Source organism: Plecotus auritus, assembly GCF_963455305.1.
Source record: "Plecotus auritus genome assembly, chromosome: X".
Taxonomy (NCBI): Eukaryota; Metazoa; Chordata; class Mammalia; order Chiroptera; family Vespertilionidae; genus Plecotus; species Plecotus auritus.
Genome location: NC_137784.1, coordinates 86,441,442 through 86,468,000, shown reverse-complemented (window position 1 = coordinate 86,468,000; position 26,559 = coordinate 86,441,442). Strand labels below are relative to the sequence as shown.

Here is a 26,559-nt window from a genome sequence, read left to right as displayed (position 1 = left end):
TATGGAGTTTCCTCAAAAAACTAAAAATGGAACTCCCATTTGACCCAGTGATCCCACTTTTAGGAATATATCCCAAGAAACTAGAAACACCAATCAGAAAGGATATATGCACCCCTATGTTCATAGCAGCACAATTTACCATAGCTAAGCTTTGGAAACAGCCTAAGTGCCCATCAGCAGATGAGTGGATTAAAAAACTGTGGTACATCTACACAATGGAATACTACTCTGCAGTAAAAAAGAAGTTCTTACCATTTGCAACAGCATGGATGGAACTGGAGAGCATTATGCTAAGTGAAATAAGCCAGTCAGAGACAGATAAATATCACATGATCTCACTCATTTATGGAATATAATGAACAACATAAACTGATGAACAAAAACAGATCCAGAGACAGAGAAACATCGATCAGACCATCAAACCTCAGAGCGAAGGTAGGGGAGAATGGAGGTAAGGGGGAGAGATCAACCAAAGGACTTGTATGCATGCGTATAAGTTTAACCAATGGACACGGACAACAGGGGGGTGAGGGCATGAGTGGGGAGGATAGGGGGGGTAACGGGAGAATAAGGACACATATGTAACACCTTAATCAATAAAGAAATTTAAAAAAATAAAGTGTTCCTAGTTATTATCTATCTTGACTGGAAAGGCACTAAGGTGTTTTTTTAAAATAGTTTTTAATTCTCCACAAACTATTTTATTTTCTTCACCTGAGGTTATGCTTTTTACTGATTTTACAGACAGGAAGGGAGAGAGGGAGGGGAGAGAGAGAGAGAGAGAGAGAGAGAGGGGGGGGGAGAGAGAGGGAGAGAGAGGACAGAGAGAGAGAGAGAGAGAGAGAGGGAGAGAGGGAGAGAGAGAGAGAGGGGGAGAGAGAGAGAGAGAGAGAGAGAGAGAGAGAGAGAGAGAGAGAGAGAGAGAGAGAGAGGAGAGGGAGAGAGAGAGAGAGAGGGGGAGAGAGAGAGAGAGAGAGGGAGAGAGGGAGAGAGAGAGGCAACATTTTTGGTGTACTGGACAACACTCCAACCAACTGAGCCACACTGGCCAGGAAAAAGGCACTAAACTTTTTGTGTGACATCTGAGAAGAGCTGGGGAAAGCAGACCTTTCCTATTCTGCTGGATATGAGGCTACATCTTAACAATGTGAACCTCTAAACCAGGCGTCCTCAAACTACGGCCCGCGGGCCACATGCGGCCCGCCGAGGACATTTATCTGGCCCACTGGGTGCCGCTGCCTGTCCTGCTTAGCAGCCGACTCATCCTGGGCCCGCAGTGTGCATAGAAATTTGTTCATAGTTTTTTTTTTTAACTATAGTCCGGCCCTCCAACGATCTGAGGGACAGTGAACTGGCCCCCTGTTTAAAAAGTTTGAGGACCTCTGCTCTAAACAAACCTTCAGAGAAGGACCCTTTGTGATATAAAAAATACAGTGAAAAGCAATCTCTTACTTTGAAGAGATCTGACAATATTTGGAAATAATAGAAATAGTTGGAAGATTGGTTTTGTCTGATCTGCTCAAAATAACAGCAATTGCAGCAAGCATGTCAAACTCGAGGCCCGCGGGCCACATACGGCTCACAACAAATATTTTTGCATCCCAGCCAATATAACGGTATGTAAGAAATGTTTTAATGAAAATTTCATAACTTGATTTTTACAATATCCTGTTATACATAATTATTAATAACAAACTACAATGTTCCCTAGTGACTAATTACTATAATCCTGTTGCATTCATTTCCCTTAGGTGCCTTACGCGCAGGCACACCAATTCTCTCCTCTAATACTAGCGGCAAATATTTTAGCAGCTGATTGCCAGGTCATTAGTCTTGTACTGACTTGTTTAGTGTGTGCAACAGGAAATATTTTGCTTTTGAAGAACAAAAAAATAAGTTTATTTGCATTACGCTTATTAATTTGTGCAGTTATCAGTGTCTGGTAAGTTAATATTCAAGAAAAAATATTAATTTTTATTAAAATGTTTTATTATTTTATGTTAACGATTACGCATTTATTTCAGCTCTTTGCATTCAGCATGTCTCTATCAAAATAAACCTATGTTTCTATGAAAATTGAAGCTTTTGATTTTTTGCAGCCCACATAAACTTAAACCTTGTTTATTTGGCCCGTGTTAGCCTTTGAGTTTGATATGCTTGGATTACAGCTTCATGTGGTGATAGTAGTGAAAGAAATGGTGGGACGAAGGGGAGAGAAAGCTAGCCTACTAATGGCTGGTTTATTTCTCTCTCTTGTAAATTTATGTTTCAAATGAGGAAATAACACTAGCACCTTTACAGGAGTCAGGAAGACTGCCTTTCTCAGAACCAGGTCTAAATTGTGCTTGTACAATACCAAGACAATGATAAAACTTTACAGTAAAGATGATAACAATAACAATAATTATAGTTGTGGGCTTTTGGGAAGCAACAGGGATGTTATTAGATGCTACTATAGAAATAATAAAAGCAACCATAATACCACTTCACATGTGAACAGCTCTCTACGGTTTATAAAGTATTTGCTTATAGATAATCTCATTTAATCCTCAGGATTAGGGAGGAGATAGATATTTTCCTTTCAAATTTTACAACACCTGTGAGTCTTACATAACAAGTATGTAGGTGTAGGCATTATTAACACCAAAGAATGGGGTAAATGTAGAAGTTACAGAGAAGGGGGATTCAGCCTCTCCCATATTAACAACTCATTTCCTTTAAACTTCAGGGGCAATTACCAATCATCTTTGTTTCTGACAAAGTCAAATAGGAAATATATTAATCATAGGCAAAGGCCTCAATTTACAGTCAGGGCTGCTGTGTGTGGTTATGTAGGTTGTGCCCTGCACAAGGAATCTGACTGAGTAGGCATGAGGGCCAAAATTCAGTTCATTCTCTGCTTCTTTAACCATGAGTTCTGATGGAGGTTTTGATCCAACGGGACAAAAGAGCATCCATTCACCAGGCAGAGCACTTGTGGGATTGCAATTATCCTGAAAAGGTTCTTTTGCTAATTCTCACAAAGGCTAGCAGGAGGCCTCACTAAAAAAGTGCTTTAGAAAACTTTTCAAATGGCTATTTCAAGCCCTCCTCCTTTCTCCTCAACTTCTTGCCTATCAATGCTTGGCTGATTGTGAAATCCTTTCAATTTGGGTTTATCAGGTTGTTTAACTATTTGGGGATTCTTTTAAATCCCTCTAAATGGGGAATTCTTCATGACAATATGATGTTCAGTAAAAAGGAGAAAATCAAAATGGCCTTCTTTTATGCTTCCAAAAATTAGATATCATATTACTATCTCATTGCCAAGAACCTGGCTTACTTCTTCCCATCTGTTGAAAATTTTGTGCATAAAAATAATAACAACAATAACAATAGCTAATATTTATTGAGAGTTTATTATGTGCTAATCATTTTGCAAGGACTTTGTATGGACCATCTCACTCAACTCTTGCAACATCGTTATAAAGTAAGGGTGATAATTATTTAATGCATTTTATGAAAGAGACTTCTGAGGCTGAGGTTAAATAACTTGCCCGATGTCACACAGCTAGTGAATGGGAAAGCCAGGATATATATTCAGGTTGTTGTAAGGCAGAGACTCTCAAACCCAAGAGTGTACCAAAATTCCCTGCGGGACATGGTAAAACACAGATTGCTGGGTCTTTCTTTCATAGTTTCTGATTCAGAAGGACTAGGGTAGGGCCCCAAATTTTTATTTCTAAACAGTTCATAGTGGTATTAATGCCATTGCTGTCTGCTCCGCTGGTCCAGGATCCACACTTTGAGAACCACTAGTCTAATGAAAGACTTATGCTCTACTGCAAGCATGTCAAACTCAAAGGCTAACATGGGCCAAGTAAACAAGGTTTAAGTTTATGTGGGCCGCAAAAAATCAAAAGCTTCAATTTTCATAGAAACATAGGTTTAGGAGAAACCAAGATGGCGGCATAGATAAATACCTAAACTGCTGCCTCGCACAACAATTTCAAAACTACAACTAAAAGACAAAATGGACATCATCCAGAACCACAGGAAGGCTGGCTGAGTGGAAATTCTACAACTAGAAGGAAAGAGAAAAGCACACTGAGACTCAGAGGAGCTGCAGAAAGCAGAGGTACAGAGGCGCGCGCGTGGAGAGGGCTGGCAACTGAGTATGCAGCTGGCTTTCTCAGTTGGGAGGGAGACAAAAGCTCCTGACTGCTCTGTCCAGTTCCGGGCGAGACTCTGGGGACCCTGACTCATTCGGGGAGAAACTGGACTGTCTGGCAGTGGGCAAAACTTGAGGGCAGCTTTCTCTCAGAGGTGTTTGCACCAATTACCGTGGGACACTGAGACCCAGGGGCCTCTTAGGGCAGGGCTGATGGGAAGCCATTGCTGTCTGCTCTGTCCTGAGACTCCACCCCATCTAAGCTGTGCACAGAGGCTTTTGCAAGTCTTGTCTCATAAGGGTGTCTCCAGCACAGAAGTTCTCCCAGCATAGACACAGCTGATCCTCACAGCTAATTGGCCTGGAGGTCAATTCCTCCCAGGGATACCAACAACAATCAAGGCTTAACTACAACAAGACTGTGCACACAGCCCACAAAGGGGTGCACCAAGAGTGTCCACTTCAGGTAACTGGGGAGGCTGAGCCACTGGGCCCTATAGGACACCTAGCACACAAAGCCACTCTATCAACTCAGGGTAGCAGCCAAAATGTGGAGACAAAGAAACAGGTCACAAATGAAAGAAATGGAGGAAAGCAAACGACTGGATATAGAGTTCAAAACCACAGTTATAAGGTTTTTTAAGAATTTTCTAGAAAAGGCCAATAAATTTAGCGAGACCCTTGAGGATATGAAAAAGGACCAACTAGAAATTAAGCATACACTGACTGAAATAAAAAATAATATACAGAGATCCAACAGCAGACTACAGGATCGCAAGAATCAAGTCAAAGATTTGAAATACAAAGAAGCAAAAAACACCCAACTGGAAAAGCAAAAAAAAAAAAAAAAAAAAAAGAATCCAAAAATATGAAGATAGTGTAAGGAGCCTCTGGGACAAGTTCAAGGGTACCAACATCCGAATTATGGGGGTGCCAGAAGAAGAGAAAGAGCAAGATACTGAAAACCTATTTGAAGAAATAATGACAGAAAACTTAACCCACCTGGTGAAAGAAATAGACTTACAAGTCCAAGAAGTGCAGAGAACCCCAAACAAAAGGAATCCAAAGAGGACCACACCAAGACACATCATAATTAAAATTCCAAGAGCAAAAGACAAAGAGAGAATATTAAAAGCAGCAATAGAAAAACAGTTAGTTACCTACAAGGGAGCACCCATAAGATTGTCATTTGATTTCTCAACAGAAACTATGCAGGCCAGACAGGAGTGGCAAGAAATATTCAAAGTGATGAATAGCAAGAACCTACACCCAAAACTACTCTACCCAGCAAAGCTATCATTCAGAATTGAAGGGCAGATAAAGAGCTTCACAGATAAGAAAAAGCTAAAGGAGTTCATCACCGCCAAACCAGGATTACATGAAATGCTAAAAGGTATTCTTTAAGAAGAGGAAGAAGAAGAAAATGGTAAAGATAAAAATTATGAACAACAAATACATATCTATCAACAAGTGAATCTAAAAATCAAGTGAATAAAAAATCTGATGAACAGAATAAACTGGTGAATATAATAGAATCAGGGGCATAGAAAGGGAGTGGACTGACAATTCTCGGGGGGAAAGGGGTGTGGGGCGTGTGGGAAGAGACTGGACAAAAATCATACACCTATGGATGAGGACAGTGGAGGGAGTAAGGGCAGAGGGTGGGGTGGGAACCGGGTGGAGGGGAGCTATGGGGGGAAAAAAGAGGAACAATTGTAATAATCTGAACAATAAAGATTTATAAAAAAAGAAACATAGGTTTATTTTGATAGAGACATGCTGAATACAAAGGGCTGAAATAAATGAGTAATCATTAACATAAAATAATAGAACATTTTAATAAAAATTAATATTTTTTCTTGAGCATTAACTTACCAGACACTGAATAACTATACATATTAATAAACGTAACAGAAATAAACCTATTTTTCTTGTTCTCCGAAAGTGAAATATTTCCTGTTGCGCATGCCAAACAAGTCAGTCCAAGACTAATGACGTGGCAATCGGCTGCTAAAATATTCGCTGCTAGTATTAGTGGAGAGAAATGGTGCGCCTGCACGTAAGGCGCCTAAGGTAAATGAATGCAACACGGTTATAATAATCAGTCATTAGGGAGCATTGTAGTTCGTTATTAATAATTATGTATAACAGGATATTGTAAAAATTAAGTTATGAAATTTTTATTAAAACATTTCTTACATACTGTTATATTGGCTGGGCCGCAAAAATATTTGTTGTGGGCCACATGCAGCCATGCTTGCTCTACTGTCTCCTGTCCACTTGAGGTATGCCCCTAAAGCATTCTCATTGGAGATCTTGTGTTCTGTGTATGGTATATAATTCAGCACTTCCATTTTTCTTTCTTATATTTTTGATCCATTGATGGAATTATTTGAAGTGCCTCAGGGTACCAGGCCCTGTTTTCCTAAGGGTAATAACAATAATGATACTGATAAAGGTGTTGTCAAAAGCCTTAGTCCTGATAGGGAATAGGATTTGGTATAGATAAATGAAGGTGAATATAAATGATGAAAGGAAAACTTGCTCTCATAAATGGGTCCACTATAAGAAATGATAAACTTATTGAAGACCCAGCACAAGAGGAAATCTCTAAAATTCTAGGCTTCCTGCATTTAATAGGCCTTATTTGTATAGCAGTTTAGGAAAGTTGAAGAAAACATATCTTGCAAGATGTGGAGGCCTAGTAAAAACTTATCTCAAGCTGGGCAGGAATGCAAATGCAAAAAATATGCTTGCACTACCAGTTTTATTGGGTGTGAAAAAAAACACGATCTGATACACATAGAATGGTCATTGACTATAATATGTGTTTGACATCATGCTGAGCTACTTGGACCATCATTAGTGGCAATTAAGTAAGTGGTGCTCTCAGCACTTCAAGTGAAATGTGTGGGGTGTCCTCAGCCAATAGAAACAGCCACACACTGCCTAGTGCAGTGTTCTTAAAGTATGCTTTGAGGGCCTCCTATACAGAATCATTCTGTGGGGTGGGGCTGGGAAACATGCAGATTCTAGACCTTCCTATCCTCTTTTTATGTATCAATTTTATAGGCTGGGTGGGGGAAAACTGAGAGGAATAGGATACTTTCACAGTATGGCCAGATGGGATAAGTCCTGGAGAAATGTGAGACTTGGGATAAATTACACTGCATGCACCCCTCCTCCCATGACCTAACTCCCCTCCCCTCTCTCCACATTTGTTAGAATAAATTAAGTTAAAATAGATGTCAGTAGTAGGAAATGTCACAAAATGGTTAAAATGAAGAGCAAGTACAATAGAATGGGGGTTTCTGTGGGTTCAGAGCAATATCATAGGCTCACAATATAAGTATGACTCTTATGGGCTTTTTCAGCACATGCTAGTGGAACCATTTCCATCTCACTAGGTGTGAGATTGGGCCCAGTTTCCTCCACTAAGGACTATAGAGCCAGTAATCTGCGAGAAATTAAAAAAAAAGCAAACTTTGCTTTCTAAGAAACATAGTTCCTCTATCTCAAGGAATTATTGGACAGAGTATTTCAATACAGGAAGATAAGTAGGAGTTGATTGACTTGGTGATTGGCTTTTCCTAGAGCAGTGGTCGGCAAACTGCAGCTCGTGAGCCACATGCGGCTCGCGAGGCGCAGTTTGCCGCTCTGTTGACAAATGGGATTGCCGACCGCTGACCTAGACTCTCAATTCCAATAATTACAGGCTGTTGTTGTTCCTTGTGATTAAGCCCTTATCCCAGTGGTCGGCAAACTCATTAGTCAACAGAGCGGCAAACCGCGGCTCGCGAGCCGCATGTGGCTCGCGAGCCGCAGTTTGCTGACCACTGTCCTAGAGTTTCATGATATTTCCTGTTGCTAGTGTTGAGGGTGAAAGAGAGGGTCTTGGACAGCCTGCCATAGTGGGTACCACAGCATAAACACGAAGAGCTGCTAGACAGCTTGAGTCGAGCTCAGGTAACTCAGAGAACATGCTAATATTATATCTGGGTGAGATGGGATTTCAGGAGAATATATCTCCTGGTCTTTGTTTTGGTTATGGAGTGGCTTGACTGTTAATAATCAGAATGGAAACTTAAAAATTGGTATTATTCAACAAATACCTGCTGACCCAGGCATTGTCTAGGATTTAACATTTCTGTCCACTAATCCTTTCCACATAACAACTTACAGGTAAAAATCCCATTTTAATGAATATAATTTTGAGATAATAAAACTATTTAGTAAAATCATCATGTAGACCAGATGTATCCACAAATCCCTGTTTATGAAGACTCAATATATTAAATTAAGTTGCTGTTGTTTGAATTCAGTATTTAAATTTTTTACTTTAATTATGTTCAATAGCAGGGTCTTGCCATGCAAAAAAAAATAGAGAAACTTATGATTATTCCCTCTCAAGGCTTTCATTGTTTCGTCTATAAAATAATGGGAGTGGAAGAAGAGCTAGATAGTCTTTCCAATTATAAAACTTCTGACTTTTTGTCTGAACTGTCATCAGTGTAGGTCAATGAAAGGAAAATGAAAAGGAGAGATTCAGGTTGAGGGTAAAGTCTTGAGCATACTTAATGATACTAAGCATTAAAGACAGCCATGATAGTATCTCCCTGCCCAGCAACTATCGCTTCAAATTTTTTCTCCATACTAACAACTCAAATATGCTATGTCTTTTAAGGAACCAAAAATACCCACGTGTACAACCTCTCTTTCTGAAATTTTCAAATATTCATCTAAACAATGTTTATCCAGTGCATAATATGTACCAAAATAATATGTACGGGATAGCACACAGTCACAGGAGCTCACAGTTTCATAGTGGAGTCTGACATAAATAGGGACAAAACATCTTGTATGTGCCATGACAGAAGTCAGTTCAGAGTACAGTGGAGCTCTAAACCAGTGTCACAAGTCAGTGCCCTGGAAAAAAGTCTGTAAAATGAAGATTTGTGTGCAGGAAGGTTATTGGGTATATGCTCAAGTACATCACCTGTGAGAGAGAGAAAGCAGAAAGAACTGGGCAGAAAGAAAAAATGAACCGGTCATACAGTTGCAACTAAGGCCTAGTACCAATGGGAACTCTCAAGCTGGAATGGCCCTTAAGAGTTGTCCAGAATTGAGGTAAGGATTCTTGGCCTTTAAATCTCCATGTTGACTAGTCATTGGGTACAGACTGATGCAGAGAAAGGGGTGCAGTGTGATAATAATTAACAGTCAGCATTCCAGGGGTGGGAATTGGGGAGGAAGCCCTGATTTTGTAGCATTTGCTTATTTCAATGGTGTAATCACTGCCACCATGCCCAATTTCATATTACAAATATGACATTAACTAGCTCACAAAATCCCTGAAAATTTAACCATAAACTCTTGTGAACCAGCACAAGCTGACTCCAGCACACTAATGATGGGATGTGACCTTGGGATATGCGGCTTTTCTTGGCTGAAGGAAATTCCCAGAGAGGCATCAGCTATCATCTCCTAACACCCCCAGTAGTTAGGAGAATAAATTCCATCTGGGTGGCACACCATAGCATCGATTACATGTAGTGTATGTTAAAATTATTTCATATATTTTAACCAACACAAAGCACTTAGTTCTATTTAGCACTTTCCATCCAGTGAAGTGATTTTAATATTTTGTTAAGTAAATTAAATGGAATTCTATTTCTATTGGGTAACATTGATTGAGTCATCTAAACTCTGCTTTTGTAGAAGACAGTTGTCAATACTGAGATATTTGCCAAGGATACTATTGGACAAACTGTACAACTAACTGAAGTACTTGACTTAACTCAATTTTCCCCATCAATGGACCTGTTACTGCATGAATTTGACCAAACTGATTCATGTTTAGTAGTATAGATAAGTATAAGGAGTTAGAAGCCTTTGGTTTTAGTTTCTCTTTCTAAATTCAACCCTTGCCTTATCAAACCTCTTTGACACTCCATTTTCTCATTATACAATACTAGAGGCCCAGTGCATGGATTCGTGCACTGGTGGGGGGCGTGGCCTGCAGGGATTGGCCTGCTGTGGGATCGCCACTCATCCCGATCAGCCAAGTAGCACTCCCACTGTGGGAGCACACTGACCACCAGGAGGCAGCTCCTACATTGAGTGTATGCCCCCTGGTAGTCAGTGCACGTCATAGCAACTGGTCAACCGGTTGTTCTGGTTGTTCCACCGCTCAGTCACTGGGCTTTTATACATATAGATGTGATTATGCACAAGGGAGACTGAATCCCTTGTATGGCTCATGAACTAGCTCCAAGGATATCCTGAGAATATTTGAAGGAATATTTGAGCACCAATACCTGTAGAACCCCTTAGAGTAATTATATTGAAGGAGCTAATGGTCATTTGGAAACAGGTTATGGTGTGTGTGTGTGTGTGTGTGTGTGTGTGTGTGTGTGTAGTGTTTAAATCAACTTCATTACTTACTAGTTATACCTTAAAAGTGAAGATTACCAGCTTTAGCTCAAAGGGGAAACTTTCTGGGAGTATTTAACAAGTGCAAAGAAGGTTTTTGAAAATAGATAAAGCAATGTGTAAATGCCAAAGACCAGTCACTGAAATTAGTTAAAAATAGTCACATCCTGGGATTAAAGGTTCCCATTTAAGCATGTATAATTAATATTTACCAATGGCAATAAGACCTTTTCCTTTCTTCAACGAGTTCAGAATACTTGCCAGTCATTATCTAATTACTAGTAAATTATTCAATGTATCTGTGAAATGCATTGGAATCTACATTTTAAAGATGTGGGTACTGAAGCACAAGTGGGCTTAGACTAAACCCATTTGGCATGCCTAAAAGTAAAATTGGATATGATTTCCAGTCTTATGATCTGGTTGCCATTCTTCAACCATGGCTCCCTCTATTCCATTTTATTTTAGCATAGCCTTGCTAATTAGCATAGTTTCATAAGTCTAGGAATAATTAAATTGAGTGCAAAGTAATTCCAATTATAGAAAAGTTAGATTTTTAAAAGTTGAACTTACTCATAATATTAGTAGCACTTATAAGTGAGTATAAGTTAGTGCCATTCATCGTCTATAATGTCCTTGGTAAGGTTGGGAACAGTTGGTCAACATCTATTGAAACATATTTAGGAATTTGGCAATAAAAAGTGACAGTGGCTAGTGGAATGTCTCTATCCTCTACTTTTAGCCTTCTTATTATAAGTATAATAATAGCTATTGCTTATTGAGTGGTATGTGCTAGCCCATTATAGTAATTGCTCCTTTAATCATCACTATGACCCATAAAGCACATATTTATTATCTCCATTTTGTGAATGAGACAGATAGAGATTAATTAATTTACCTAAGGGTATACAGCTAATAACTGATGACATTAGGATATAAACCTATGTATTCCAAACCCAAAGCCTCTTCATTATTCTACCTCCTCTTTGTTATATTTATTGTTGTTCCTATCTACTTTAGATTCTGCAGCTGTAGACATATCGGTCTTGTCCCTATGCCTTATCCAGAGTCCCTTGAACATATCTCACCCTCAGATCTGGGCTTCTAATCTTGCTCATCTTGGAAGCATAAGATAGAAATCATTTACAAATTGATTATAACACATTTATTTACTTCTCCCAATCTGTAGTTTTGGGCAATATATTTACTGACATATTGCTGCCATAACCTTCATGCTTTGTTACAGTAATCATCATGTGTATGCATTAAGCCTTGATTGTGAGAGGGACTGAGACATATTCTTTGGAATGGGCTCATGATCTTAAAAAATGACTGATGGAACCTATGTCTTTGTTCCCTATGATGCCCTGCTCTACAATTTACCTTATAAGCATACTGCCTACCAGGTCCCAAAGAGTAATCCAAAACTCTGGGAAGCCTATGATTCTGTGTTGACCATTACAGTGGAGTCCCAAAAAAAGACATTCTATCAAGCCTATAAAGAGGCAGCAATTAGAGGTGAAATTCTTGAGAAACGAGTCAGATCAAGTAAGCACAGATTCACAAGAAACTAAAAAATCATGAAGGTAAATATTTTTCCTATCAAGAGCCTCTATTCCATAGGAAACCTAATCAGTAACAGGCAATCACACATAAATGAAAAACACCTTTTGTTTGCAGAGAGCATTTATAAAACAAATACATATTATATTCTTGGAGATCTTTTTTCACCTTCAACCCACAAGGACAGCATACAGCCATGAAGATTAAATAAAATATATTTAAGAACGTGGCAATAAAACTATAATATAGACTAGTGCTGTTCAAAGGGGCCTAGTAAAAAGAAGTCTTGTTTCTGACCCAAGTTCTGAACCAATTCAACAATAAGACAAGAGAGCTGGTATATAAGAAGACATTACCTTTATTATTGATAAATCTTGTATTAGAGAGTTTGGCTTCTATCTGTAGGTATTTGACCTTCCCACTAATGAATCTGAGGATTAAATCTGACTTCTCCATCTAGTCATCAATATTACTAGACCACCATATTCCTGCCTTTTGGCAGCATGCCTTTTGTAAAATGTACAGCCTGGAGAAGCATAGAAGAGCATGTGTTCCCTATTGGTAGGTCACTCCCAAGAGAAAGATATTAGGAGAGGCTGGAATACACATGTTTAGTTCTCTTTCCAAACTAACTAGTTCAATTAAATCACTTCTCCTTTGTGGGAAGAAATAAGTAAGGGATAGAAGAAAGGTCAGGTGTCTTTTGCTAATAGAGCTACCTCTATATGAAAGAAATCCTTTGGAATTAGAAAGACTTACTACCTTCTAACATATAAGAAATAATATTTAGATGAATGTATGTATAAATCACTGCCATTTAAGGTCAAAGGAATGAAAAGGAACAGGGAGGGGAAAAACAGAGAAAAGAATGGAGAGTAAAGGCAAAAACAAAGAGGAAAAATACACACATAAAAAAAAAAGATGAGGAATATAAGAATATGGGGAGGCCAAAGATGCCAGTTAGATTAGAGGCCAGATGTAGAAGGCAGTAATTTTCAGGAGTATTTAGAATGACACATAAAAATTTTTTAAGTGCTCTAGCATTTGCTAGCATACTGTATTAATTATAATGCTTCTGGCTGTAAGTAACAGACAGCTCAACACAAAATGATCCAAGTAATTTTCTTTTTTAAATTTGAAGCTATGGGAGATCCAGTGTCAGTTATTCATCAGCTCAATGATGTCTTCAGTGAATCAGTTTCTTTTCATCTTTCCACTTTACAAGTCACAACATGCTAGCTTGTCCTTATGATCTGGTTGCTCTCATGTGCCCAAGATGGCTGCCACAGTTCCAGACATCACATACAGCTGGACCTATCTACAGACAAAAATGGGGAATGTTCCTCTCACAGAAGCTCTTCAAGCAAACTTCTCCCCACATGGTCCTGGTCATAATCTTGTCCCATCCTCATACTTAAACCAATAATTTAGAAAGATGAATGAGACCACTGTGACTTACCCTATGGCTATTGGAAAACTGAACAAAATTGGGATTTTGTTAGCAAGAAAGAAGGCTGTCATCTCACATTCTCCATGATATATATTCTCCTTTTTATCCACTCTTTATCCTGTGGACTGCTTCTCTCTCTAAATAAGTGATTCAGATGACACTTAGGTTTACTTATCTCTTTCTCTCCTGAGTATTGATAGCAAAAATTTTACTGATTCTTGTTCTGATGAAAAAAGTGACTAGCAGAGATATTAGCAGAGCTGGACACACACACACATATATTTAACTGAATACAATTAATCAATTTAGTCAAAAATTGCAAGGATCCCTCAAATTGCTAAGAATGGTTGTTCAGAACAGTTGTTTGGTGTACTCATAGGCAAGCCACAATATAGTTGATCCTTGTACTTTTTGACAATGATATGGCATCACATAGATATAGACTAGATCGTCTTTGTATTTTAATCACAGGATTTAGGGAAAGAGGAATGTGTGTGTGTGTGTGCGCGCACACGCGCATGCCTGTCTATTATCTTACCTAATAATAGACAAACATGTAAATTGACTGTACCTCCACTACGCCCACAGCCAATCAGAGTGAGTATGCAAATTAGAAGGCCAAAGATGGCGGCCGCCCAGCTGCTCCAGGCGCGGAGTGTCCAGGTGGGGCAGGACGCCTGCTATGAGAGGGAGGGCAGGGGGCGAAGGGATCTACAGGAGCAGAGTGCCACAGCAAAGACAAGACTGCAGACTCCGGAGTCTTCAGCGAAGACGAAGATGGCAGACTCCGGCCTGAGTCTGCAGCAAAGATGAAGAAGGAAGACTCTGGCTGGAGCGAAGGCCTGGGTCCTGGGTGCCAGAGGAAAACCGGTGCTGGAAGCCAAGGGAAGGAAGGCCTATTGCATGAATTTCTTCATGCAATGGGCCTCTAGTAAATATATATGAGCAGATATTTTGATACAAAAAATTCAGACATTCTCTTAATATTTGAGCCAATCTCTTTGAGCTTGTGGAAAAGATAATTAAGGCAAAAAAAAAAGAGATACCATTAGCTTGGTTGCTAGGCAGCCTGTACTCAGCTATAGACAAGGAAATAGAGCTAAAAAAATACTCTAAAGCTTATAAAAAGCTTGTTTAGATGCACTTCCACCCCCACTTTGCAGGTGCCTAATCTTTACCTTCATAACCAAAAAATGATAAAGAGTGAGACAATTATCTTCACATTTGTGATTAAAAAAAGCTTCCCTACCTCCATTCCTAAATTATGTTGTTTTAAGGTATTTTTGAAGGCAGCTGGTATAGCAGAAAGAGCATATAATAAGGAGATAGACAAACTCTGGTAAATCTCAGCTCTCATTCTTATTAGTTGTGTATCCTTGGGCAAGGTACTTAGACTTTTTTTTCAATTACAATTTATGTTCAGTATTATTTTTTATTAGTTTCAGGTATACAGCATAGTGGTTATATTACTTAGACATTTTAAAATATGTTTTTATTGAATTTTAGATAGAGAGTAAGGGTGAGGGATAGAGAGATAGAAACATCGATGGGAAACATCATTATCAGCTGCCTCCTGTATGCCCCCTTCTGGGGATTGCGCCCACAACCCGGGCATGTCTCCTGACCAGGAATCAAATCTCTGACCTCTTTGTTCATGGGTTGGCACTCAACCACTGAGCCATACCTGCCAGGCTACTTAGACGTTTTTGAGTCTCAGTTTTCCCATCTGTAAAATGGATTAGTGGTCTACATCTTCTAAGATTACTGTGAAGATTAAACAAAGTAATGGTGTGTAAAGTGTCTAGCAGAGTGCCTGGTTCATAGCTACCTTTCTTTCCATTTCCTCTCCTTTGGGCCAGAATGATCTTTTTGATGTGATTTAGCATTAAATTACAATCTGACTTCAGCTTCCTACTTTCTTGTTTTCTAATTACTGGCAGAGACACTCAGTAGTTCTAGCTTTCAAAATTATTTTACTTTTAACATCCAAATGGTATTTTCTCAGATCAAATTATGTAATTCAATGTTTGCTTATCTTTGGGCTCCTGTATTGTTTTTTTTTTCCTATTCAGTCAACAGATCAGCACCTATTTATTGAGTAACTGCTATGTGCCACACACTATGTTGAACTCCAGATAGAATAGTGAACAAGACAGGATTTTTGTCAGTTGTGTGTTGGAGTCAGTCCACAAAAGTCAATTGTGTGAAAATTGTTAGAGCAACACAGTTAGATTTTGTGGCTACAATGCACAACTGACAAAAATCTTGTGGTAGATACTGGAAATATTGGGGGGAGCACTTTGTAAACTATATGATTGTCTAACCAATATGCTATACACCTGAAACTAATACAAAATAATATTGAATGTAAACTAATTTAAAAATTAAAAAAACAAACAAACACAAAACGTCAATAGTGTGCATCTTTTCTCAACTCAGTGTCAGTGGCATCATGATGGTAGCTTGAAATCAGGCATTGAGAATATTTACACCACAGAAATTGATAAATGCTACAAGTAAGAGTTTTTTTTTCCTTCTCATGGAGATGATAAGCATTTGCTAGCACATCATTTGTCCCTACTCTTATGGGGCTTAAATTCTAGTGATAGATATAGGTAGTAAATCCTATCTAATAAAGAGGGAATATGCTAATTGACCATCACTCCGTCACAAAGATGACTGCACCCACAGCTGAAGCCAAGTTCACATGAGAAGCCTTAATGAGCAATCAGCAGGAACCTGAGGCTACACCCTCCCCACCCCCTGTAGGGCTTGACAGGGGACCTCAGGCCACATCCCCCACCAGGCAGGGCTTGACAGGGGACCTCAAGGTGCGCTTCCTGTCCTGGTGCTGGGCTAGGGGACCTCAGGCTGCTCCTCCTGCCCTAGTGCCAGGCTGGGGGACCTCAGGCTGCGCCCCCCACCAGGTGGGGCTTGACAGGGGACTTCAGGCCACACCCCCCCACCCCAGCACCAGGCCGGGGGACCTCAGACCGCACCCCCTGCTCACTGGGTCTTCATGGGGCACCTCAGGCCACGTCCCCCACCCCAGCAACGGGCCAGTGGACCTGAGGCTGCACCCCCCTGCCTGGCTGGGCTTGACAGGGGACCTCAGGCCATGATCCCCACCCAGTGAGGCTTGACAGAGGACCTCAAGGTGCACCCCCAGTGCTGGCTCGGGGGAACTCAGGCTGTGCCCCCCACCCCGGCACCAGGCTGGGGAACCTCAGACCGCAACCCCCGCCCAGCGGGGCTTGATGGGGAAGCTCAGGCCATGCCCCCTGCCCCAGCACCGGGCAAGGGGACCTGAGGCTGCACCCTCCTGCCTGGCTGGGCTTGACAGGAAACCTCAGACTGCACCCCCACCTGGCGGGGCTTGACAGGGGACCTCAGGCCACGCCCCCCCACCCAGCAGGGCTTGATGGAGGACCTCAAGGTGTGCTTCCCATCCTGGTGCTGGGCTAGGGGACCTCAGGCTGCTCCCTCAACCCAGCACCAGGCCAGGGGACCTCAGGCTGCGCCCCCCACCAGGTGGGGCTTGACAGGGGACTTCAGGCCACGCCCCCCACCCCAGAACCAGGCTGGGGGACCTCAGGCTGCACCCCCTGCCCCAGCACTGTGCCAGGGGACCTGAGGTTGCGCCCCCCTGCCTGGCGGGCTTGACAGGGGACCTCAGGTCATACTCCCCACCTAATGGGGCTTGAAGGGGGACCTCAAGGTGCATACCCAGTGCTGGCTTGGGGGAACTCAGGCTGCACCCCTCGCCTAGCAGGGCTTGATGGGGGACCTGAGGCTGTGCCCCCTTCCCAGCAGGGCTTGACAGGGGATCTCAGGCCATGTCCCCCACCTGGCGGGGCTTGACGGGGGATCTCAAGGCATGCCCCCTGCCTTGGTCAGGGCTGGGGGACCTCAGGCCACACCCCCCATCCTGGCGCTGGGCTAGGGGACCTGAGGCTACTTCCCCTGCCCAGCGGGGTTTGACAAGGGTGGGACTGGCCAGATCTGGATCTAGCCCAATGGGGGCCGGCTGGGTCTGGGTCTCACACGATTTTAAGGTGCATGTGGGTGGGTGGGGACTTGACTCTGGGTCCCGTGGTGCACCCCAGACTCTAACAGGAGGAAGGTTTTCATATACATTTTACTAATTTTATTTCATCTCTGACACTTCTATTATAGAGAAAGGGCAAATAGCAATATTAAGTTATTTCCTCTAATTAATCCCCTTTTAATGTGCACAAATTTCGTGCACCGGGCTACTAGTAATTCAATAAAAATATGAAAAATATGGCTGTATTTTTACTTTGCCCAATAACTTACAGTGGAATTGAAATGTCTGTACAAAGGCTATATTACCTATAACAATGGTTTGCAACCTCTTTTCTTTTATACCCTTACTTCTTTAAAAAGTGAAACAGACAAAAAAAAATAAAACCATAAAAGTGATAAATACACATAATTTTAAAAGTCAAGAAATGCTAAAAGTTTTGTATCACCAACAAAGCAGTTCTAAGACTTCCCCCGAACCTTCATCAGAAGCAACACTTTCATGTCTTTTAAGTCTCTATTTTGGTATTTACTTCTACATTTACTGCCACTGGTCTCTTGATTTATCAATTTTGGGCATTATTCATAGATTTTCTTTTTTTTTTTCAAATTTTTATTAAGGTATTATATGTGTACATATCTTACCATTGCCCCCCCACACCACTCCCATACCTGGCCTCACCCCCCAATGTTTTGCATCCGTTGGTTACTCTTATATGCATGCATACAAGTCCTTCAGTTGATCTCTTATTTCCCCCACCTCTCCCTAACCTTACTGCTGTAATAAGACACTCTGTTTGATGCTTTACTGCCTCTGTAACTATCTTTTGGTTCATCAGTTTATAATGTTTTTCATTATCCCTAAATGAGTGAGATCATGTGGTATTTTTCTTTCATTGACTGGCTTATTTCACTTAGCATAATGTTCTCTAATTCCATCCAGGTGTCTACAAATGGTAGTAATTCCTTCTTTTTTATGGCAGCATAGTATTCCATTGTGTAGATGTACCATAGTTTTCTGATCCAGTCATCTGCTGACGGACACCTAGGCTGTTTCCAAATCTTAGCTATTGTAAATTGTGCTGCTATGAACATAGGGGTGCATATATCCTTTCTGATTGGTGTTTCTGGTTTCTTAGGATATATTCCTAGGAGTGGGATTACTGGTTCAAATGGGAGTTCCATTTTCAGATTTTTGAGGAAACTCCATACTGTTCTCCACAGTGGCTGCACCAGTCTGCATTCCCACCAGCAGTGCACGAGGGTTCCTTTTTCTCCGCATCCTCGCCAACACTTGTCGTTTGTTGATTTGTTGATGATAGCCATTCTGACAGGTGTGAGATGGTATCGCATTGTCGTTTTGATTTGCATCTCTCGGATAATAAGTGACTTTGAGCATGTTTTCATGAGTCTCTTGGCCTTCCTTCTGTCTTCTTTTGAAAAGATTCTATTTAGGTCTGTTGCCCATTTTTTTATTGGATCATTTATCTTCCTTTTATTAAGTTGTATAAGCTGCCTGTAGATGTTGGAAATTAAACCTTTATCAGTGATACCATTTGCAAATATGTTCTCCCATAAAGTGGGGTTTCTTGTTGTTTTGTTGATGGTTTCTTTTGCTGTGCAAAAGCTTTTTATTTTGATGTAGTCCCATTTGTTTATTTTCTCTTTGGCTTCCATTGCCCTAGGGGCAGTATCAGTGAAGAAGTTCTTTTGGCATATGTCTGAGATTTTGCTGCCTGTGGATTCCTCTAGTATTTTTATGGTTTCCCGTCTTATATTTAAGTCCTGTATCCATTTTGAGTTTATTTTTGTGTATGGTGTAAGTTGGTGATCTAGTTTCATTTTTTTGCATGTATCTGTCCAATTTTCCCAACACCATTTATTGAAGAGACTGTCTTGACTCCATTGTATGCTCATGCCTCCTTTGTCAAATATTAATTGCGCATATGGGTTTGGGTCGACATCTGGATTCTCTATTCTATTCCATTGATCTATATGTCTGTTCTTGTGCCAGTACCAGGCTGTTTTGAGGACAGTGGCTTTGTAATACAGCTTGAAATCTGGTATTGAGATTCCTCCTACTTTATTCTTCATTCTCAGGATTGCTGTGGCTATTCGGGGTCTTTTTTTATTCCAGATGAATTTTTGGAGAGTTCTTTCTAGGTATGTGAAATATGCTATTGGTATTTTAATGGGGAGTGCATTGAATCTATAGATTGCTTTGGGTAGTGTGGACATTTTGATGATGTTGATTCTACCAATCCATGAACATGGTATGTTCTTCCATCTGTTTACATCTTCCTCTATCTCTTTTTTCAGTGTCCTGTAGTTTTCCGCATAGGGTTTTTTACCTCCTTGGTTAGGTTTATTCCTAAGTATCTTAATTTTTTTGGTTTGATGGAAAATCGGATTGCTTTTTCAGTCTCTCTTTCTGTAAGTTCACTGTTGGTGTATAGAAATGCCATAGATTTCTTGGCATTAATTTTGTATCCTGCTACCTTGCCGAATTCATTTATTAAGTCTGTTAGTTTTTTGATAGAGTCTTTCGGGTTTTTTATGTACAATATCATGCCATCTGCAAATAAGGACAGCTTTACTTCTTCTCTTCCAATTTTGATGCCTTTTATTTCTTCTTCTTGTCTAATTGCAATGGCTAATACTTCCAGGACTATGTCAAACAGGAGTGGTGAGAGTGGGCATCCTTGTCTTGTTCCTGTTCTTAGGGGAAATGGTTTTAGTTTTTGCCCATTGAGTATGATGTTAGCTGTGGGTTTATCATATATAGCTTTTATTATGTTGAGGTATGATCCTTCTATTCCCACCTTGTTGAGAGTTTTTATCAAGAAAGGGTGTTGGATTTTGTCAAATGCTTTTTCTGCATCAATTGATATGACTATGTGATTTTTATCTTTCAATTTGTTTATGTGATGTATCACATTTATTGATTTTCGGATATTGAACCATCCTTGCATTCCTGGGATAAACCCTACTTGGTCATGGTGTATGATCTTTCTGATGTACTGCTGGATCCGATTTGCTAGAATTTTGTTGAGGATTTTGGCATCTACATTCATGAGGGATATTGGCCTGTAATTCTCCTTCATTGTGTTGTCTTTATCTGGTTTTGGTATTAGGGTGATGCTGGCTTCATAGAAGGAGCTTGGAAGTGTTCCTTCCTCTTGAATTTTTTGGAATAGTCTGAGGAGGATAGGTTTTAGTTCTTCCTTGAATGTTTGGTAAAACTCTCCTGTGAAGCCGTCTGGCCCCGGGCTTTTGTTTGCTGGAAGCTCTTTGATGACTGCTTCAATTTCTTCCATAGTTACTGGCATATTGAGCTGTTTAGATTCTTCCTGATTGAGTTTTGGAAGGTTATATTTTTCTAGGAATATGTCCATTTCCTCCAGGTTGTCCAGTTTGTTGGAATAGAGTTGTTCGTAGTATTTTTTAACAATCCTTTATATTTCGGCGGGATCTGTTGTTATTTCACCTCTTTCATTTCTGATTTTGTTTATTTGGGTCCTCTCTCTTTGCTTCTTGGTGAGCCTGGCTAGAGGTTCATCAATCTTGTTTATCCTTTCAAATAACCAGCTCTTGGTTTTGTTGATCTTTTGTATTGTTTCTTTGGTCTCTATGTCGTTTATCTGTGCTCTGATCTTTATTATTTCCTTCCTTCTGCTTACACTGTGCTTTTCTTGTTGCTCTTTTTCTAACTCTTTGAGTTGTTGAGTTAGGTAATTTATTACCCCTGTTTCTTGTTTTTTGCAGTAGGTTTGTAGAGCTATGAACTTCCCTCTCAAGACTGCTTTCGCTGTGTCCCATAGATTTTGGATTGTAGTGTTTTCATTGTCATTTGTTGCCATGATGTTTTTTATTTCTTCTTTGATCTCTCTGGTAACCCAGTCATGGTTTAATAGCATGCTGTTTAGTCTCCATGTGTTTGATTTCTTTGGGTTGTTTTTATTGTAGTTGATTTCCAGTTTTATGCCACTGTGGTCTGAGAAGATGCTTGATATGATTTCTATCTTCTTGAATTTGAAGAGACTTTGCCTATGTCCCAACATATGGTCTATCTTTGAAAATGACCCATGTGCACTTGAGAAGAATGTATATTCTGTGGCTTTGGGGTGAAATGTTCTGAAGATGTCAATTAATTCCATCTGGTCTAGTGAGTCATTTAGGATTGATGTTTCTTTGTTGATTTTTTGTTTAGAGGATTTGTCCAATGGTGATAGTGGGGTATTGACGTCTCCTACTATGATTGTATTGCTGTCAATCTCTCCCTTGATATCCTCCAGGAGTTTTTTTATGTATTTGGGTGCTCCTGTATTGGGTGCATATATGTTTACCAGAGTTATTTCTTCTTGTTGGATTGCTCCCTTTAGTATTATGAAGTGGCCTTCCTTATCTCTTGTTATGTCCTTCAGTTTGAGATCTAATTTATCAGATATAAGTATTGCTACCCCAGCTTTTTTTTCAGTTCCATTTGCCTGGAAAACCTTTTTCCATCCCTTCACCCTCAGTCTGTGTGCGTCTTTTTTTCTGAGGTGGGTTTCTTGTAGACAGCAGATATATGGGTCATGTTTTCTTATCCAATCCATTACCCTATGTCTTTTGATTGGGGCATTTAATCCGTTTACATTTAAAGTTATTATTGATAGGTACTTATTTGTCGCCATTCCTATTCTTTACACCTGTGTTCCTTCTTCGCTTCCTATTTCTTTTTTTTTTTTTTACAGCAGACCCTTTAGCATTTCTTGCATTGCTGGTTTGGTGGTAGTAAATTCCCTTAGTCCTTTCTTGTCTGTGAAGCTCCTGATTTCACCCTCAATTTTGATTGACAGCCTTGCTGGGTACAGTATTCTTGGATTCAGACCCTTCCTTTGCATGACTTTGTATATTTCATTCCATTCCCTTCTGGCCTGATGAGTTTCTGTTGAGAAATCAGTTGCTAGTCTGATGGGGGTTCCTTTGTATGTAACTTTCTGTCTCTCTCTGGCCGCTTTTAAGATTCTTACTTTGTCGTTGGTGTTTGCCAATGTAATTATAATGTGCCTTGGCGTCGGTCTTTTGGGGTTCATTTTGCTTGGGACTCTGTGAGCTTCTTGGATTTGTGTGGGTTTTTTCTTCTCTATATCAGGGAAATTTTCTGTCATTATTTCTTCAAATAGGTTTTCTATTCCTTGCTCAGCTTCCTTTCCTTCTGGAACCCCTATTATGCGGATGTTGTTTTGTTTCGTGTTGTCCCAAAGTTCCCTTAGGCTCTCCTCCTGCCTTTTAATTTATTTTTCTAGAAGTTGCTCTACTTGGGTATTTTTTCCCATCTTGTCTTCTAGCTCACTGATGCGGTCCTCTGCTTCTTCTAGTCTACTCTTGATGCTTTCTATTGAGTTCTTTACAGCAGCGATGTCATTTTTCATTTCTTCTTGGTTCTTCTTCATTTCCTCTTGGTTCTTGCTCATATTGTCGAATTTGTCTTCCATTCTTTTCAGCCACCTTAGGACCATTTCTCTGAATTCTTTTTCTGGAAGGTTGCTTGCTTCCATTTCGTTTACTTCCTTTTCTGGTGATGCCTGCTTTTCTTTCATATGCGGGCTGTGTCTTTGTCTCCCCATGGTCTCTCTTCTTTGGGTGTCTGGTTATGTAGTTCTCTCTCTCCTGCGTCGATTTAAAGGCACAAAATACAGCACTACCAGGTACAACACACAAGGCACTGAACAGAAATGTATTCACAATATTAATAACCTCCAATAAAGGTGACCACCAGAGAAAGGCAAATTAGGGGATAGTAGAGAAAGAAGAAGAGGAAAAAGAAAGAAGAAGAAAAAAAAGAGGGGTGTCAAAATGAAATTGGGAAAAGGGAAAAAAAGAAGAAAAAAAAGTAAGAGAGACAAGAAAGAGACTAAGAGAGAAAGGGAAACAGACTATATATATTGGGGATAAAACTCCAATAGAATAATCACTTATCCCAGCAAATGCCAGCAACAAGTACCTGGGGATTAATACAAACTACAATACCAACTAATATTGAGTGAGGCAAGGGAAAAGAGAAGCACTAAACAAACAAAAAAATAAACAAAAGAAGAATAAGCAAAACAATCTCACAAAAAAGCATAAAAATTCAATATAATCTACATTCAAACGAACAACAACAAAAGGACAGAGAGAAAAACAATTTTTTGGATAGTTAAGACAGCGAAGAGGGAGGTGTGTATGGACTTGGAGCAGGGGATTGGAGATTAGATATATAAGTAGGGTGAAATTTTAAAAGGGGGTAAACAGAAAGAATAGGGAAAATCTAAAGCAGGAAAGGGGTAAGATAAACAGGACACTGAAAAGGGAAAAGTGAGGAAGAGAGTGATGGCATAAAGGTAGATTTGAGATAGAGTAAAATGATGCTAAAGGAAAGATAAAAATAGAATGTAGAACATTAATCCCAAAACAAAATGAAGAGAAAATAAAATGACACTTAAAAAAAAAAAAAGATAAAATTGCAGTAGTAATAATACGGATTGAAAATAAAAATGTAATAATTAAAAAGGTAAAATCAAGTGAGGAAAAAAATTAGTTTCTTGAGTAAAAGATGCAAAAAATGAAAATAAAAAAATAAAAAATAAAAATAAAATGTGGAGTAGTGAAGGTCATTCACTTCCTCTGTTGTTCTGTTTGGCACGCCTGTTTCTCAGTCCGGACAGTATTGCAGTTCCCTGCGTTCCACTGCTCTTCAGTGATGTAAGCCAGTCCTGATTTTAAGCAGGCGGTGCGTCTTAATTCGTATTCCTTTATTTTTGATTACACAAGAGTCAATTTGTGATTCAGCCCCTGGGTGGCAGTGTTTCTGGATTGACTTCCGGGTCTATCTATGGCCTCTCTAGGACGTGTTAGAGCCTTCTTTCCCTGTGGCACTCACTACCGGTTTGTGGGAGTGGGCTGCCTCAGAGCTGGCTCTCCGATGGTCACTCCCCGCTTCGATCCCCAGGTTCCAGAAAAACAACTTTCCCCTGCAGTCTCCCAGGGTGTCCCCAACTGGGTGAACCTATGAATTGGGCTTAGTAATCAGAAGCAAGAATTTCAAGAGGAAAAAGCTCAAGTGTGCGCACTCCGTGGCTGCGCGTAAGTCTAGCACACCTCTGAAATTCTTAGGGTGTCCCTGCACTTCAGATCAAAATGGGTTGCTTTTTAGAGAGCCCTTCTGTTAGCAGCTCTGAGGACCCCCTTCCACATTCACAGATCACGCCAGCCCCAGCAGCCACCGATTTTTCTAGGCACAGACTTCCCTGGTCCTCCAGCTCCTGCAAAACGCGTGTTCCTCTCTCGCGCTGGGACCAGCGACCTCACCTTATCCCAGGCGAAATCTGACCTTTCCGTGGTGGAGTGTAGAGCTCCTCTGAACCCGTGTGTTTGCGCCAATTGGGGAGCATTGTTCTGGGGCTCGCAGCTGTTCTGTGGGTGCCGCATTTGTGGATTCTCAGGCTTCCGATAAGCTCCACTTTCCGGTTCCAGATGGCGGCGACTCCGTGTCCAAGCCCGCAGCTCCGGGAGGGGACCCAGCCGCAGTGGGAGCTGCCAGGTCAGGGGAACCCTGTCTAGCAGTCTCCCACCTTCTTCTGGAGTTCAGCTGTCCCCCAACTTGCCAACAAACACTCCTAGTGCGACCCTCAGCTGTTCTTTCTTTCTGCTCCAGGACAAGGCTCGGAACATGTCTGTCTATTCCGCCGCCATTTTTCTCCCCATAGATTTTCTTTTATAGTTGAGAATTGTTATTTCATATACTTCCTTATCTTTTTTAAACCTTCAATATAGTTATATCACAATCTTTATATTTAGTATTTTTAATATTATACCTATGTAAATATAATTCATAGCTGATCAATGTGGTATATTATGGTAATAATTCATTTTACATGTAACTTTTGATTTTTACTGGATTCATAATTGCTGTATTTTTCAATTTGCTTACCTTAATTTAAATTTCTAAGTCTTTCAGTACTGTCTGATAAAGCTATAGAAACTTCTCAAAACAATTTTATATATGATAAAACCTGGTAAATCCCTTATCAATTTCATTTGTTTTTCCTGAGGCTCTCTGTTCTCTTTCTATTCCAATCTAAACTTTTTGCACAACTATTGTGGTAAGATCTCCCTTTTCATGTCTCTGGAAATTCCTTTCTTCTTTCTTATGTGCTGGATCCACTGTTTCGTGAACCTTATGTATCCCATTTTCTTAGTTTACTCATTCGGTGGAGCACATCCTCTAATAGCTTCTAAGAGAGGTATACAGGAGGTAAATTTTTGAGATTTTGCATGTCTGAAAGTCATTATTCTATCTTCACTTTTGATTATTTGAGTATATAAATCTAGGTTAAAAATAATTTTTTCTCAGCAATTTGAAGACATGGCACATTGGCTTCTAGTTTCCACTGTTGGTGTGAGAAATCCAGTGTCATTCTCATTCCTGATCCTGTGATGCAACCTATTTTCACTCCTCCTTATCTACCCCAGAAGCTTTTAAGATGATCTCTTTATTCTTGATATTTTGAAATTTCATGATGATGTCTGATATATATTATGCTGTACATTTGGTGGAGACTTTCAGTCTAGAAATTTTCTATTCTGCATAGAAATTTTTCTTGTTATTTATTTGATAATTTCCTTAATATTGTCTTTGTTATCTCTTGAAGTAATCTTTGTTGGATATAAGATTGCCTGGGTTAATTTTCTTTTGTCTTATTATTTCTCTTGTGTTATCATATTTTTGTTTTTCATTTTTCTTTCTGGAAGAATTCCTCAATATTTGTTAGAACTCTTTTACTAATTTAATAACAAAATTTGCTATCACAGTTTTAATTCCAAGAATCAACTTTCATTGTTTGATTATTTTATTTTAATAAAGTTCTGCATTTGTTTCATGAGTATAGTATTT

General features: G+C 40.0%; 1 protein-coding gene across 1 annotated transcript in view; it reads left to right on the top strand.

Moving 5' to 3' along the window:
* GUCY2F (guanylate cyclase 2F, retinal) overlaps positions 1 to 26,559 on the top strand; it is a gene marked incomplete at both ends in the record, with an annotated part of 197,736 nt that overhangs the window by 6,301 nt on the left and 164,876 nt on the right. Inside the window, 3 exon segments of the mRNA XM_080653124.1 lie at positions 11,829 to 11,848; positions 11,852 to 11,905; positions 11,908 to 12,130. Coding sequence (XP_080509250.1) covers positions 11,829 to 11,848; positions 11,852 to 11,905; positions 11,908 to 12,130 — 297 coding nt within the window.